This window comes from Helianthus annuus, chromosome 4, assembly GCF_002127325.2.
Source record: "Helianthus annuus cultivar XRQ/B chromosome 4, HanXRQr2.0-SUNRISE, whole genome shotgun sequence".
Lineage (NCBI taxonomy): Eukaryota > Viridiplantae > Streptophyta > Magnoliopsida > Asterales > Asteraceae > Helianthus > Helianthus annuus.
The window spans coordinates 175,094,733-175,112,252 of record NC_035436.2 but is presented as its reverse complement, the minus strand read 5'-3'; the positions used below and the strand labels follow the sequence as shown (position 1 = coordinate 175,112,252).

The 17,520-nt window shown below is 33.2% G+C and overlaps 1 protein-coding gene across 3 annotated transcripts; it reads right to left on the bottom strand.

Moving 5' to 3' along the window:
* On the bottom strand, positions 1 to 3,440 carry LOC110937357. 3 transcript variants are annotated; one of them, XM_022179767.2, is made up of 6 exons: positions 2,791 to 3,440; positions 2,661 to 2,704; positions 2,509 to 2,576; positions 1,093 to 1,189; positions 893 to 952; positions 1 to 221 (listed from the first exon to the last, which is right to left on the bottom strand). In XM_022179767.2, the coding sequence occupies exons 1-6, from the start codon at positions 2,810 to 2,812 to the stop codon at positions 210 to 212; spliced, it is 303 nt and encodes a 100-aa protein (XP_022035459.1). In that variant the 5' UTR covers positions 2,813 to 3,440; the 3' UTR covers positions 1 to 209. The 3 variants fall into 3 exon arrangements, with proteins under 3 accessions (XP_022035459.1, XP_022035457.1, XP_022035458.1); XM_022179765.2 differs by lacking the exon at positions 2,661 to 2,704; XM_022179766.2 differs by lacking the exon at positions 2,661 to 2,704 and having other exon boundaries at positions 905 to 952.
* Positions 3,441 to 17,520: the final 14,080 nt, after the last annotated feature.

Sequence of the window (17,520 nt, the reverse complement as noted above, 5' to 3'; positions counted from 1 at the left end):
TACATGGAAAAAGTTACTATAAACTTCAAAGTTTTATTCAAAATCACCATTGTTTCCCAAAAAAACATTGATCAAAATAGACCCATTAGTTGCAGCTACAACAGATCATACAGGATACATGCATAGTTGACTTATTAGCTCATTTTGATCTGGTCAATGATGTCAGATATGACAGCCTCCATGTCCAACGCCTTCATCGGTCCAAATGGTCATTTCATATCCTGTACATAATAAACAAGGTAACGTTACTTTTCCATGTTGCAACAACTGTCTACTATAAGTTCACAAGTTTAAATATATAACAGGGTTATAATCAACATTTTAAAATGCAAATGACTGTGTAATGAACAAATAGGGCATATTAAATCACTTTTGTCCGATTTTAAAACAATTCAATAGATAAATCACGTGTTATAACTATAAATTCTAAAACAATATTATTAATCTTGATCATTATAAAGCTACTTAAGAGATTGTGTGTGAGACAACTCTCAACTCGTTTGACCAATTCTCTTTTAGCTAAATATTTTGATTTGACCCGTTTGAGATAACAACGCAGCCCAAATTAACACATTCGTTATTAAGCTGAATCATTATGTAAAGCTTGTTAAGAACATTGTGTGTGAGACAACTCTCAACCCGTTTGACCAATTCCTCTAAAGTAAACGGGCTAAAACTACCACATGTATTGACTCATTCAAGATAAAATACCGCCCAAATCAACTCCTTAAGTAAACGGCCGAAACTACCACATGTATTGACAATTATGTGTGATACTGAAAACATGACTTTTTTCTATTGATGATGAAATAATATTTGTTGTACACTTGTACGACTTAGTCTAATTTTAAATTTTAAATAAGCAAAAGCTTAAATACGGTGATGAGATTACCAGAAGACTTACAAACTTCTTCCCGCCTTCTTCACGCACTTCAAAGCATCCTCTTCTTGGCTGCAATGAAATTAATTTAGTCTATTAGTCATCATCAGTAGAAAAAGAAATTATGTCTTTACGTACTTTTTTTCAAAAAAAAAGTTGTAAAATAAAAAAGAATACATATATCGATTAAATAAAAACATATAAATATGTACCTTTTCTGGGTTGACAAGCACATTAATGCCAGATATAACACTCTGTAGATCATCCTTCACCTTAACAGCCCTTATTTTACATTGCTTGCATTTTGTGCTGAAATACAAAAATTATTATAAAAAAAGAAAGATTAAATATATGGGTTGTGTTCGGGTTCATCAATTCAGCCCGACATGATTGCTGCTAAATCATGCTATTTAAAGCCTTTTGTCTTGCACAAAAATTATTTTAGACTTGTTTCAGGCTGGTTTAGACTGGTTTCAAGTCATTTTAAGCTTGATATATAAAAGGCATGCCTAAGGTGGACTGAGGTGCATTGCGACATCAAGCGCAGGTCCATTGCTTTTGTGTAGCTAATGCAACGTCTGTACAAAAACACAGTTAAGGCACACCAAAAAAATGTCTTCTTGGCGCAGTTGAGGCGCACCAAAAATGTCCTTTTGGCACAAGTGAGGTACGTGCCTCATGTACATGCTGACTTATGTGCATTAGGGTGTTGTACAACAGGCTTTTTGGTTGTAAAAAAACCTATGAAATATATATATAAAAAAATTAAACAAGCACTTTGCGCCTCGTGTACAAAAAGCGGTGCGCCTTTGCGCTTTGCATCTCGGTTTTAGACCTTGTCGCCACGGTGCATCTCGGTTATAGGTGACATTGTTACTCATAAAGATCAATCCAAAAATTGATTTCAAGTTAAAATGCCTGAATAACTTTAATATTGTTATGGCTGAGTGTTTGAAACTCGATAAGAAGATACTATTGATAAATACCAAAACTCATTTTAATATTGATTTCAAGTTAAAAATGCCTGAATAACTTTACTATTGATACTAAGAAGTCTCGAATGAATGAAAGTTGCTGGTGAATGTGATCAAAGAAACAAGAATGCCAATATAATATATTTATAAATTAACTTCAATCAAAAAATGATTCATAATAGGTAAGTAATAATTTTAAACTATCATTTTGAAACTTTCACAAATATCTCCTAGGAAAATTCTGGATTTTGAAGTTTCAAACTTTCTCGGGTTGTTCGGCTCGACCAGAATTCAACAAACTTCATCCAAATACCAATCCGATTAAGGGCAACCGGGTTCGGGTTTTACCGTAGATCGGGTTTGGGTTTATCGGTCCTAGTAGTTTATCGGGTCGGGTTCGGATAAAAAAGAACGGCCCTAATCTTTAGTCCCCAATTAAGAACACATGACCAACAAAATGACCATCATAATTATAATCATAACCTGTAAAGTTCCATTTCTTAATCCCCTTTAGAATCAGTTTTGAACTCGAATCACAGACCGTGCTATATAACTAATTAAATAATCCAAGTAGCTTCACACAAATAAACACGCTAAACTGTTTAAATCATTCAAATTTACAGCAATTAAACTAAGGAACCGATAGAATCTTACCACGAACTGCATGGGAAGTCAAACGCAACCCAAGAACTTTTAGGGCACCAATATGGACTTTCCAAGAACTGGAAGAAGTCAACATAGAATAAAATTAGCTTCATCAAAACTTAAATTAAAATTAACTTACAGATTGATGCATAGTAATTTACATGGGTGCATAGTATTTTAAGGTTTCCAATCAACTTCCCTAAAACTGAAAGAAGGAAACAGAAGAATTGGATTATTGAAGCAACATAGAACTAAAGAAGTACTTTCAGACTATGATGAACAAAATCAAACCTGGAGATAAAGCAGTTGACATCGTGTGTTGCAGGTGATGGAGAGGAACGGGATGCCGAATGAAGATTCCATTGGAGATAGGGTTTGTAAATGAGCAGATCTGAAGCGTCTAGAGTAAATGGCACGTCTTAATAACCGAGGACGGAGGTTCATTCGCCAAATTCTCAGTAAATGAACCGTCGTATTCAATTTTAATCATCTAAACATCCGTCGTTTCTGCTGATGATTTGTTTGTGGGTGAACATACATTGAATTCGGGGCAAAATTGAGAGAAAGGGATGAAAGATTAGGAACAAGCCAGGACTCTTCATCTCCCACCGTAAAACAAAAACCCAAAATAAACAGATCATATGATGAAAAGAAAAATTAGGGTTTGAAACCAAGCGTGGTGACGAAAGACTACTCTGTATGTCGCTGATGTCGTCGTTGTGGTGGCTATGACACTGTAGACCAGTCGTCGGAACCACCGATAGGATCCGTCATCTTCTCTCTTTCTGCATCTGTAGCTCCATCTCTCTCTCTCTCCAACTCCGTATTTTTCTCTAATCTTTATAGATATTAAAGAGTAGAGGGGCTGAGGGGGCGAGTGAAACCGTCGGCAGGCGATAGGGTTTTCAGGGGAAAAGAGAGAGGCCAGTGTGTGAGGGCAGAGGGCAGAAATGGAAGAAAAATTGATAAAAAATAGATATTTTAACTGACTTTTTATATGCCATCTTAAAATTATGGTGTATATTTACCATTTTGTCCATTTAAGATGCTTTATATAGTATTATAGATAGTTAAAAAAAAGGAAAAAAATGCTTTCCCTTCATCTCATGAGGGGTGCACCCCTTATAATTTTTTACCAAGAAAGAAGTTAGAGAGGAGAAATAATATGAAAATATATGATTGGATTGGTGAAAATTTCCCTCACCCTTAAGTCTTAAATTATTAATTTGTACTTACCCAAAGTTTGTTTTTATCTAAAAGATGACTTTAAACATTTATATTTGGCTCATTCTATTCCCACCCCCTAATTCCTGATTACACCCCCCCTATTAAAAACATCACATCCATCAATCATTTGGTTTTTGTTTTTAGCCTATTTTGTCTTTTTGTTGTCTTTTTTTTTATTCATTTATTTAAGGATTAGTTATTTAGTATTTGTTTGTATTTGTTTATTAATTAGTTATTATTATTATTATTATTATTATTATTATTATTATTATTATTATTATTGTTTTTATGATATAGTATTTATTATTAGTTTTTATTGTTATAATTTATCAAATTATATTTATAGATGTAACAAAAGCTATATAAAAATAAGTACTTTTTTACAAAATTATTATCATTTAATAATTTACATACCGAGGTTTAATCTATACTCCCCCCAAATGTAGCAGGTTGTGCTATCCAAGACTTATACATATTTTGACGTGATTCAAATATATTCTCCCAGCCAGCTGCATCATTTTCTCTCATTAATTTCCATAGGTTGTTTGTGCTGGCAATTGGATACTCTCCTTGCAATTCTACCATTATAAAATGGTTACCATTCACGTGTGCAATTGTAATTATTTTTTTTTCTGGGAATTCGTGAGGGCCTCTCCAAAGCGAAAAACAAGTAGAACTGTTTCTTTTTTCTTGAGATAAAAAATGAACGATCACATTAAACTTGTTCGCAAACCCCGATCCTGCCTCTGGCATAATCATCCGGTGTTTTTCAGGTGCAAACCCCGATCCTGACCAAGCCAAGGACGTGAACACATCTTTGAATGAGCCTAAGAAAGCCTTAGTGTACTTATTTCTAAACTCGAGTAGCTCTTCCATCAGTGATCTCCGGATAAATAACCAAATATCAACTATAAGTGTTCAATGTGTAAAATCTCAAATATTTAATATCACCACATAGCAGAAACGACAATGTGACCATGTTTGAGCACTAAAAAGGTAAAAAAAAAATGACCATGTTTGACCATGTTTGGATTTAATATAAAAAAAGTAAAAGGAAGTAATAATTTGAAACCACCACGTTTTTTTTATCAATTTTAATAATAATAATAATAATAATAATTCATTACTAATAATAAATAATAATAATAATAATAATAACAAAAATATAAAAAAGACAATAAAATAAAATAAAAAAGACAACAAAAAGACAAAAAAAGACTAAAAACAAAAACCAAATGATTGATGGATGTCATGTTTTTATAGGGGGGAGTGTAATCAGGAATTAGGGGGGGTGTATATAGTATCACCCTTATATTTCTTTTTGTTCAAGGTTCCTAAATTTTGAAGCGTTATTCTAGAAACATCACTGTCCTCATGACGTGGACATTGTTCAACGTACCTGAATTCTATTCTAATACAATCAATTTTCTTTTAATAAATAGTTTATTAGGTTAGATGAATATGTACTATACATGTTATAAGTAATAAAAAGGTTATATCCTTAAAAACTCATCTATTTTACAAGTTAAATAAACATATGTATTACACGCCTTAAATTAGGGGTGAACAGAAAACTGAAATAACCGATAAAACAGAACCGAAATAACCGAACTGAAACAAAAATTGAGGTTCGGTTTTCGGTTTTTTTTATAACCGAAAATTTCGGTTTGGTTTTCGGATAATTGTTTCCAATAACTGAAAAAAACCGAAACGAAACGAAACGAAAACATATATTTTTATGTAGTTTAAGCTGTTTAAGTGTTTAACTCTTATTATTAGAAATAATTAATTTTATTCTTGAATATTAAATATTTATAATAAAAACATTAACATGTTTATTTATAATTGAGATGATTTATTTATTGCTATAACAAATAACAAAATTTAATATAAAATTTAAATAATCTTTAAAGTATTATAAAAGAAAATGTCCTAATATAATATTTGAAGAAACATAAAAAGAAAATAGAAGGTTAGGTTTATGGGAACATCATTAGTTAAAAAGGTTAAGTATAATAACTTAAATGTAAACATATAAGAAAAATTCTTAAATTTTAAATTATAGTTTTTATTTTTGAATCTTACATATTTTTGTTTCAAAAACCGAAATAACCGAAAAACCGAACCGAACTATTGTAGAAACCGAACGATTTACAAAAACCGAAAACCGACATTTCGGTTTCGGTTTCGGTTTTGGTTTTGCCCAAAAACCGAACCGAACCATGCACATCCCTATCTTGAATTGTAACGCCCTGCTTTTTCATACTTTCCATAATTAGAAAGCTCGCCTTGTAATGCTATTTTTTGAAATCTTGTATTATTATAGTCGTCTTTTCGTTGTAAAATCCGAGACTTGGATCATAAATAAAATTCGTATTTCCTTAAATTCACCATCTACATATTCATACATGTTCATACGTTCGAATTCATTGTACATCGAATCCTTATTTGTAATTCATACTTATACGATACTTATTCACGATGCATGTCCATGCTTGTCCTTAAATTGTTGATACCTAAAAACCCCTAATAATATGCTTATTTATACAACGGTTAATTATCTAGTATGTGACATATACTTGTCACTTACAAACATGTTACATACTTGTACATTACACTTTTTACCTAGTTAAATCATGTTTTATTTCATATTTCACCTTGTTACAAGTTAGGGGAAACATTGTTGCATATTATTACACAACTTAATTAACAAAATTACTCATTATAATGTTTAAAAAAAAATAAAAAAATAAAGAAATATGGCAGCCCCAATTCAGCAAAATTCAGCCCCATATAGTTGGGTTTTGTGGGCTAGTTTCAAGGTGTAACCCCTTCTAAACACTTACAAAGCCCAACCCATTGAAACCCTAATCCTCCCCATATAAATATCACTTATAACCAGCCTCCCTACCACTTTTGCAACACTAAAAACTCTCAAAACATCCTCCAAACCGTAGCTGAAAGCAAGGGTTCGAGCAGATTGACACCCCTTCACGAAATGAGCATAACTCACTCAATTCTTATCCGATTCACTCGATTCTTTTTCCTACTACTTTGTATTGACCTTATCTACGTTTCCATGGGTTTTTCATAGTAAATAAGTCCTTGGAACTCCGGCAAAAAGGCTCCAAAGTCCACTGATTGTTTTTGTTTTCATGAAATCCTTGTTATTTCTTACCAAACTTGAGTCTATCTCATCTCAAACCTATGTCCTAATGCTTACAACACTTTAGTGGTTGGTTAGGCTTAAAAACAAGGTTGAGACACTTAAAAATCAGAGGATTAAACCTCATAAACTTGGTGTTTTGTTTAGGGTTTTTAACCCACAAGTCATGTCAAACTTTGTCTTTGATACATGAGTGATTATGGAACAACTTGGGTTGTCCAAACATACAATCCTCACATGATTTGATGATTTCTCTTAGTTAGTGTGTATATTTCTTATTCTTTATTGTATGTTCATGACCCTCCTTGGTTGTTTTTATATCAAGTGTAGTGGTGAACACATAGAGGTGCCTAAATGGAAGACTTGATCTTCCTACCTCCTACATGATTTCTATGACATTTAGAGGTACCAAAATGAAGATTTTAATCTTCTACCTCATGCTTGAACTATTGGACATATATTATATACCCTAAACATATTATTCGAATAATCGAATCCTTGATGATGAACTAGTGTTCATATGTCGGGGTACTAGATTACATCATCCTAGACTATGATAACTTGTCACGATTCTAATGGAACCTTGTTCCATGAAAACATCTAAACTCCTTCGAGTTTCCTAGTGTCAAGAACAAGCATCATATGTACTAAATGATTATTTTCCATGTTATTCTCATATCTTATTTTTATGTTGTTTTAAACACCGAATCTCGACTCTAAACATACTTGAACTTTAACCCTTATACATTCGGACTCTAAATCTCTACTCGTCAACAATTGGATAATCGGAAAACATATGCAAACCTTGTGAGTATACTCGTATTCCCCTTTTTACTTTTTCCACTTTTGGGGTGTAACATGTTTATCTATCAACAAACTTACACATGAACATTTTGCTTAAACACATGAACATTCCTATAACATGCTGGTATACGTGATGGCTTGATGCTTTAAACTTGGATTTATCTTATGTGTTGAATTTATCATTAACTTCGTACGAGCCAAACCGTGACATATGTAGCGCTATAGGATTAACGACCCGCCTCTTTATCTTCGGTTATGTCATGAGCATATTGCGTTTCCTTGGTTTGATATGTTAGACACATACCATATTTAAATGTTCATCTTGAATCACATGCTTGCTATAAGGAATTGTTCAAACTTATCTTTTGCTATGTACGTATCAAACTTGTATACTCGCCTTTGCTTTTGCATTTAACTTTATTTTAACATGTTACAGATGGATGTTGACGATGCATGGAATCTAGTAGGATGCTTAGATACACACTTAGAAAGAATTGTATTTGTATTGTATCATTTTATTATTTATGTTGTTGTATTTTGTTTCAAAACCTTGTACTTGATTCTTTAGAAATGAAATGAAACGATTATTTAAATACTTGTCACAATTATTAGCGTTATGATGTCTCGAGCAATCTTCACACTTCGTCTCATCCCGATGTTTCCGCCATTGGTTGGGGTGTGACAGATTGGTATCAGAGCCATAACTATAGGGAATTAGGAAAAGTAGGAATGCTTTAGCCTAGTCTATAGTTTTAGAGCCTTATTCTTATGTTTTACTTGAAACTACTTGCATGCTACCTTATTTGCTCTTATTCATTCTCTTTTGATCTTTTAAGCATATATGGCGCTTATGTGTTAACACTTGACATGCTATACTTGCTTTATTATGTGCTAATACATGTTTTATTATCCCACACATTATGTGCTATTCTAAATATGCTTCATTGTGCGTTTATATTTGTTGTTTATTCCTTTAACATACTCTTTCCCTCATGCATTTTACTCGACTATTCTAAATCCGTAAACACTCGAGACGAATTCACCAAAACAGGCGTGAAACCCACAATTTGGTGAACGACTCACAATCTACCTATTCTTCTTTTTACACGAGATATCGCCATTAAGCTAGGAGTGAAATCCACATCTTAATGGTAAATCTCAAATTTCAAATTCTAATGGACCCTCGTCAACATGTCGAAATTAAATTTTGACCCGACGAGTACCAACCACACTTAGGATACGAAATTGTCAAGTTAGGGGTGAAACCCGCACCTTGTCGACTAGTTCCACTCCTTGATATTTTGTTTTTCATAAATCCCGCCAAGTCTCGAAATTTCGATTGAGTTGGGACATGTAGTAACCGGAAGGGTAAATACCGTTAACCGACTTGTCGGCGAGAGTATTTTACCTATTAGGCCAAAGCATGCTCCTCAAATTCGAAAGACTTTTCGACCACTTTGGTTAGTCAAAGTTCCGTTTTGGAACCATCCAAATTTTGATCAACATGTGTTTCTAATATTTATTTTATACGATGCAATCTTTCAAACTCGAGTATACTTTCGATATTCTCTTTTCATGCACACAACATATTGAACCTTTACCATACATTTATATATATGCATGATTTCATATAATATAATTTCATATTCCTTGTAACGCGAGTGGAGACATATCATTAAGATTGGAGTGATTTCCTTACCTTGACGACTAACTCCACTCCCCTTTTTCTAAAAAAAAAAAAAAACGACATCACCAACGAGTTGGGGGTGATTCCCTTACCTAGGTGATCGTTACCAAAACGTCTCTTCAAAATATCTTATTATGCAAACTCGATCATATTTTATACCCAAATTGTTTATCATTATTCAAAATACCCACTCATGCCGATTTCAAAATGCATTGTTTTATCAAACGTACTTCTTATTCTACAATCTATTTTCACTCAACTCATATACGCGAAATTCATAATCATGTCTTAAAACGTTTTATTCCTCGAACTTCAAAACCTTACGAAATGCTACCTATCAATTTAATCGGCTCAATGAAACTCTTGCCCATGAACTTCATATTCGACTTAATCACTAAAACATGCTCACCTTCTACTTTTAATCAAAATCCAACCAACCTTTCTCAAATACTTATAAGATCTTATAGAGGTTATATGATTGTTTTACCAAATACCCTTTTCAACATCAACAAATCATTTGTTAATTTTTTAATCACTAAGTCCTTTTGCTAAATTTCTCTTCTAAGGATCCTAGTTTTCACAAGAACCTCCTAAATTCATAATTTCTTCTTTGATGAAACGAACTTACTTTTTAACGAAAACATTTTTCCTACACCAATTTACAAAACACGTGGGCAAGAAGACTTCATAGGGAGCAACCATTTTTCGGATTACGTAAACCCTTTTAAACAAAAATTAGCATTTCTATTTGTTACAAAATACGTTATGCATAACCAACGAGTATTTTATGTTCCTTTACATATACAAACTATATTCTACCTTTCAAACCAGGCTCAATCTAATTTTGATTCGATAAACTCAACGTTTTGTTGGAACAACTATACATGCACATCGTCATACACGTTTTAGTCGATATCTCGCGATAACACCATTTATATCGTTCGTATCTACATACTTAGCCTTTCTAATCCGCAATGCCTCAACGTACACCATATACGCAATATTTATTTTTCATACCTACACCTATGTTCATACGTTTTATGCTTGTACTCATACACATACTACTTATACGTTTTACGCTTCTGCTTGTACACATACTACTTACACGTTTTATGTTTATGCTCATACATACATGCGTATTCATACTTAAACTTATGCTCATACTTTCATCCTTACTCATGATTCATACATTCGTACCTATACGCGAGCGTAACCTGAGGGATTCGCTTGCGTGGGTCCCACACATACTTAAACATGGACTTGCTTATATACTATATTCTTGTACGTACACATTCTAAACTTTTTTATGTATACCCCGATTCATACACAACTAGTACAAGCTATGCGGATCATGCGACGATCAAAATAATCACGGGTGCACACGGGATTATAGTGATAGGCGTATGAGAACCATAGAGTGTGCTACTGAGTATGGTAATACACGGAACGTAACATGACACCGAAGACGAAACGGACGTAACATGGTCAAAACATGGTGGATACGCCGCTGGTACTTCCTATATATAAGTGTTTTCACCATGTTACCAAAATTTCGTAAAACGTGCCATGGGAAATTCAGTGTTTTACAGACCTCTTGGACCTAATACAAGCTTTAAGCAACTCACAAACACATTATGTCCGATTATCCATGACGAGACTTCATCCTTAACATGCTACTTTCATCTATCTAATGCCCATATCATTCGTATACTTGCGTTCATTTAGTGTCAATTGTTCGCCCCATGCTCCTATTTCCTTCCTTTCATACGAACCTTGTTCACAATCAAGCTCGTTTAAGCATTCAAATCCTAACTTATCTTATTACCCTTAGAACTTTCTAATTTTTAGCCATTTCAAATCGTTTTACCTATAGCTGTTTACCCCTGCTTATGCCCGAAACCCTTTTCGGCTCGACAAATCATTTTACAAACTTATCTTTATCTTCCCAAAATCTCGTACTTTTCAAAACGTTTCAAAATCTCAAGTCTCGAACTGTTACCAAAACTCTTTAAATCTACCTCTTAAATAAATTTCGGGACGAAATTTCCTAAAGGAGGGGAGACTGTAAAGCCCTGCTTTTTCATACTTTCCATAATTAGAAAGCTCGCCTTGTAATGCTATTTTTGGAAATCTTGTATTATTGTAGTCGTCTTTTCGTTGTAAAATCCGAGACTTGGATCATAAATAAAATTCGCATTTCTTTAAATTCACCATCTACATATTCATACATGTTCATACGTTCGAATTCATTGTACATCGAATCCTTATTTGTAATTCATACTTATACGATACTTATTCACGATGCATGTCCATGCTTGTCCTTAAATTGTTGATACCTAAAAACCCCTAATAATATGCTTATTTATACAACGGTTAATCATCTAATATGTGACATATACTTGTCACTTACAAACATGTTACATACTTGTACATTACACTTTTTACCTAGTTAAATCATGTTTTATTTCATATTTCACCTTGTTACAAGTTAGGGGAAACATTGTTGCATATTATTACACAACTTAATTAACAAAATTACTCATTATAATGTTTTAAAAAAATAAAAAAATAAAGAAATATGGCAGCCCCAATTCAGCAAAATTCAGCCCCATATAGTTGGGTTTTGTGGGCTAGTTTCAAGGTGTAACCCCTTCTAAACACTTACAAAGCCCAACCCATTGAAACCCTAATCCTTCCCCTTATAAATATCACTTATAACCAGCCTCCCTACCACTTTTGCAACACTAAAAACTCTCAAAACATCCTCCAAACCGTAGCTGAAAGCAAGGGTTCGAGCAGATTGACACCCCTTCACGAAAATGAGCATAACTCACTCAATTCTTATCCGATTCACTCGATTCTTTTTCCTACTACTTTGTATTGACCTTATCTACGTTTCCATGGGTTTTTCACAGTAAATAAGTCCCTGGAACTCCGGCAAAAAGGCTCCAAAGTCCACTGATTGTTTTTGTTTTCATGAAATCCCTGTTATTTCTTACCAAACTTAAGTCTATCTCATCTCAAACCTATGTCCTAATGCTTACAACACTTTAGTGGTTGGTTAGGCTTAAAAACAAGGTTGAGACACTTAAAAATCAGAGGATTAAACCTCATAAACTTGGTGTTTTGTTTAGGGTTTTTAACCCACAAGTCATGTCAAACTTTGTCTTTGATACATGAGTGATTATGGAACAACTTGGGTTGTCCAAACATACAATCCTCACATGATTTGATGATTTCTCTTAGTTAGTGTGTATATTTCTTATTCTTTATTGTATGTTCATGACCCTCCTTGGTTGTTTTTATATCAAGTGTAGTGGTGAACACATAGAGGTGCCTAAATGGAAGACTTGATCTTCCTACCTCCTACATGATTTCTATGACATTTAGAGGTACCAAAATGAAGATTTTAATCTTCTACCTCATGCTTGAACTATTGGACATATATTATATACCCTAAACATATTATTCGAATAATCGAATCCTTGATGATGAACTAGTGTTCATATGTCGGGGTACTAGATTACATCATCCTAGACTATGATAACTTGTCACGATTCTAATGGAACCTTGTTCCATGAAAACATCTAAACTCCTTCGAGTTTCCTAGTGTCAAGAACAAGCATCATATGTACTAAATGATTATTTTCCATGTTATTCTCATATCTTATTTTTATGTTGTTTTAAACACCGAATCTCGACTCTAAACATACTTGAACTTTAACCCTTATACATTCGGACTCTAAATCTCTACTCGTCAACAATTGGATAATCGGAAAACATATGCAAACCTTGTGAGTATACTCGCAGGGGCGGACCCAAGCCCACTCCAAGGTGGGCGGGCGCATCCCCGGGGAAAAAAAATTTTAGTGTTAAATTCCGTCGAAAATCCCATCCGCACCCCTTGGAATTTTTCGTCCGCACCCCTTGGAATTTTTCAACCGCACCCTTGAAATTTTTCGTCCGCACCCCTTAGGTAAAAAGTGTTATCAATTTATATTTTATTTTTTTTTAGTAAACTCTTATTTAAAAAAAAATACTACCTAAATTATATAACTTTTAATACCTAACTAACTAAACTCAAATACCCATATATTTACCCACTTATAATTCCTAACTAGCTAGCCCACTAAGTCTTAGCACATTAACCAAACCCAATAATATTTCAAACTATAATAAAATAATTAAAGCTCAAAACCTTTAGAAATTCTCTCCCGCTCTCTCCCTCTCTTGCGTCCCTGCACTGCCAACGAACAACATCACCCAGCGACAACAGTCCAGCAGCCGGCGACCACCATAATCAGCCACCATACCACCGTCGTTTGACACCAAATCTAACCGGAATCCGAACACGGGTAAGTTTCTTTGTTATTTTGATGATTTTGGTTGATATTATAGGAGAAAAAAAGGTAATAAAGTTGTTAAATAGGTTTGAAATTTTGTGTGTTTTGACATTGTTTATAGTTGTTTAGATTATTTTTAGGGTTATTATGTTGTTTATATATTTTTAGGGTGATTACAACTAACGTTATGATTTCTAGGCTTGAATAGTTGAAAATTAAAATTGAAACATTATGTTATGGAGTGATGAACTTATGTTATATAGAGAAAGAATTGTTTAAAAAATTAGTTTTAAAGATGTTTTGGATAGATTTCAAAAAATGAAAACCCGTAGGGCGTCGACGTTTTAATTATGTTTGTAACAAAGTTTACATGTTTTTTATTATTATATAAATTTACTTTGATATTCGTTTGTTTTACATGACCCGACCCGACCCGACCCGATACGAACCGATTTTTTACTCATATACCTAGGGGCCTAAAATTTTTAAAAATGTTCCGCACTCCCATAGAAAAATTCCTGGGTCCGCCGCTGTATACTCGTATTCCCCTTTTTACTTTTACTACTTTTGGGGTGTAACATGTTTATCTATCAACAAACTTACACATGAACATTCCTATAACATGCTGGTATACGTGATGGCTTGATGCTTTAAACTTGGATTTATCTTATGTGTTGAATTTATCATTAACTTCGTACGAGCCAAACCGTGACATATGTAGCGCTATAGGATTAACGACCCGCCTCTTTATCTTCGGTTATGTCATGAGCACATTGCGTTTCCTTGGTTTGATATGTTAGACACATACCATATTTAAATGTTCATCTTGAATCACATGCTTGCTATGAGGAATTGTTCAAACTTATCTTTTGCTATGTACGTATGAAACTTGTATACTCGCCTTTGCTTTTGCATTGAACTTTATTTTAACATGTTACAGGTGGATGTTGACGATGCATGGAATCTAGTAGGATGCTTAGATACACACTTAGAAAGAATTGTATTTGTATTGCATCATTTTATTATTTATGTTGTTGTATTTTGTTTCAAAACCTTGTACTTGATTCTTTAGAAATGAAATGAAACGATTATTTAAATACTTGTCACAATTATTAGCGTTATGATGTCTCGAACAATCTTCACACTTCGTTTCATCCCGATGTTTCCGCCATTGGTTGGGGTGTGACATGAATATATATAATGTAATCAGTTAACAAACACAATCATCAAGATACGTTTTTGGGAAAAAAATGAACTTTGATTTGTTATTTACATATTATAACATTTACTTTGTTTTTATTATTTATTTATTTTTAGGTTATACACCTGTGTATTACAAAAGCTATAACATTTTACTTTGTGTTTTTAATTTATTAATATGTTAATAGTTTGTGTGTTACACGTGGTTGGATCAACAAAATATTAAATAAATTAAAAGATAAGCAAAAAAAAAAATAAAATAAAATAAAGATAAAGATTATATATCAATAATATTAGTTGAATCCTTTATTAAATAGTCGAAGGTTCAACAACAACCATACACAGTCTATCCCAACAATAGCAAAAGCTATTGAAAGGGTTTGGAGAGGGTGAAATGTATGCGAACCTTACCTCTGTCCATGGGAATAGAGAGACTGCTTCCAGAGAGACCCCATCTCAATACAAAAGTACAAAGACAAACCGAACTGACAATTGAAGTAGAGAGCTACCAAAAACTAAAGTACATAGACAAGCCGAACTGACAAATAAATATAGAGAGCAACCAAAAACAAAAGACATAATGACATACACACACACAAAAAAAAAAAAAACAAATATATCATAAAAAACATATAAACATAACTAAAAGAAGGTAATCACATACAAGGTCCACCTAGAAAGTAAGGAATCTAGACTCCTAAAACAAAGCACGAGACAAATGCAGCCTCTCCTAAAAGTCCTTCACCTTAGTTTTACGCATCCACAAACTCTTATCCTAGACCATGTCCTCAGAAAGGTGCAATGCTAACAAATCTTTCCTAATTTGCTCATCTCATGTCAATTTAGGTCTGCCTCTACTGCTCTTCCCCTTTACAATGAGGTTTTCCACAGTTCTAAATAGTGGAAGGGTCAAATGAGAAGAAATTATTTGTAAGAAGAAAAAAAAGAAGAAGTTTCAACCAATAAGAATTTTTTATTTTACTTTATTTAATATTTGTATTTAATTTTATTCTCAGGGTATATTGGTAAACTTACATAGATCATTAATTTGTATTATTTCTCTTTAATAACTAAGTAAATTAAATTTGTAACTCCTTTTCAAAATATATTTACTTTTTTCAAATTAAAAAATAACTTAATATAAAGTGTAGAATAAATTACAATGTGTGTAAGATAAATTTTGACGTGTGTATGATAAAATTCTATAATGTGTAGGATATATGTAGGAAAATTTTGATTTGTGTAGGTTTTGTAGATTATATGTAGGATAATTAATGATTAGTTGACTAATTAATTGAAAAGAGAAAAATTAATGTGATGAATTATAAAGGAATTAGTATTTTACCAATATGTCCTTTCTTCTTTCAATAATTTTCTTATCTTTTTTTATTAAATATATAGATATAAATGTAGATAAACGCCGACTTAAATTATGGGATAACTTAGACTTAAATTATTGGATAACTTGATAAATTGTTTTAAAGTTACAATTTTTAAGATAAAAAATAAATAGATATATGGCCGGAAAACTAGGTGTAATGTCTCGTATTTTTCATTCTTTCCATTTTAATGTAATTCATGTTCTCCATTCATTTCCTTGTAATTTGAGACTTGATCATAAAGGAAAACACCTTTTATATTATTTTTGCCTAATTATTCTTGCATGATACGTAAACAATCACGAATACATATTTTTAACTCAAAATCGAGAAATACATCGAGATTATAGGGGGTAATGCACGGTACCCCTGACCGCGGAGGGGATAACCCCTCCCAGGCCGCCACCCGACAAGCCTGAGCCTGGCAGTAAATACCCTTGCCGAGCCGACCCTTTAAGGGTACTTTGTTCGCCCCAAGGTTCGAACCCGGTACCTCTTGGTAAGAGGTGGGTGTCGGTGGCCAACTGGGCTACCCCAGCTGGTTAATACATCGAGATTATATCTTCTTTAAAATGTTATTCATACGTGTTTTATTATAATACATGCTTACATACACCTTAAAATGTTTAACATTATAGTTTATGGCATAAAATGACAACAAAATAACCACAAGGACCAAAACTGGATTTGTTTGAAGGATTAGAGGTCCTTGTGGACCTTATGACCCCCCTTGCGGTCTGCAAGGGGTCCATCTGCTGCAGAATACGTGAATTTCTTGTTAATTTTGAACTTTATCTCCTTCTAACTCTCAACCACCTCCATTAAAACCCCAACCACTTATCCCACTTATAAATACCAACTCCTAACACCTTCAAACAATTTCACTACCTCTAAATCACTCCCAAACATTCTTTAAACTTCAAGATCTTCAACTTTGGGCAAAAAACTCAAAGTCCAAAATAGTGAGTTTTGGCCACTTTCTTGTTTTACTTGTTCCCCATACTTGGAACACCTCAAGGAGTATCATCACTTGTTTATCAAGGTAAACAAAGATGACAAATAACCATTTTTGAGGTCCAAGTTGGGATTTTAATAAACCTTATACACTTGTTTGTCTTAACCTTGTTTTTTGGAACTTTTGCATGCCAAACCAAGTCACCAACAAATTTCTATGTTGAAGGACTTGTGTTGAGGTTTAAATCGAGAAACTTTGAG

Coding starts and splice junctions, on each gene's coding strand:
- LOC110937357 (XM_022179765.2), bottom strand. CDS start 2,943: ATGAACCTCCGTCCTCGGTTATTAAGACGTGCCATTTACTCTAGACGC. Junction 1,190..2,508: donor GACTTCCCATGCAGTTCGTG/GTAAGATTCTAT, acceptor TTTGTATTTCAG/CACAAAATGCAAGCAATGTA. Junction 953..1,092: donor TGCTTGTCAACCCAGAAAAG/GTACATATTTAT, acceptor ATTTCATTGCAG/CCAAGAAGAGGATGCTTTGA.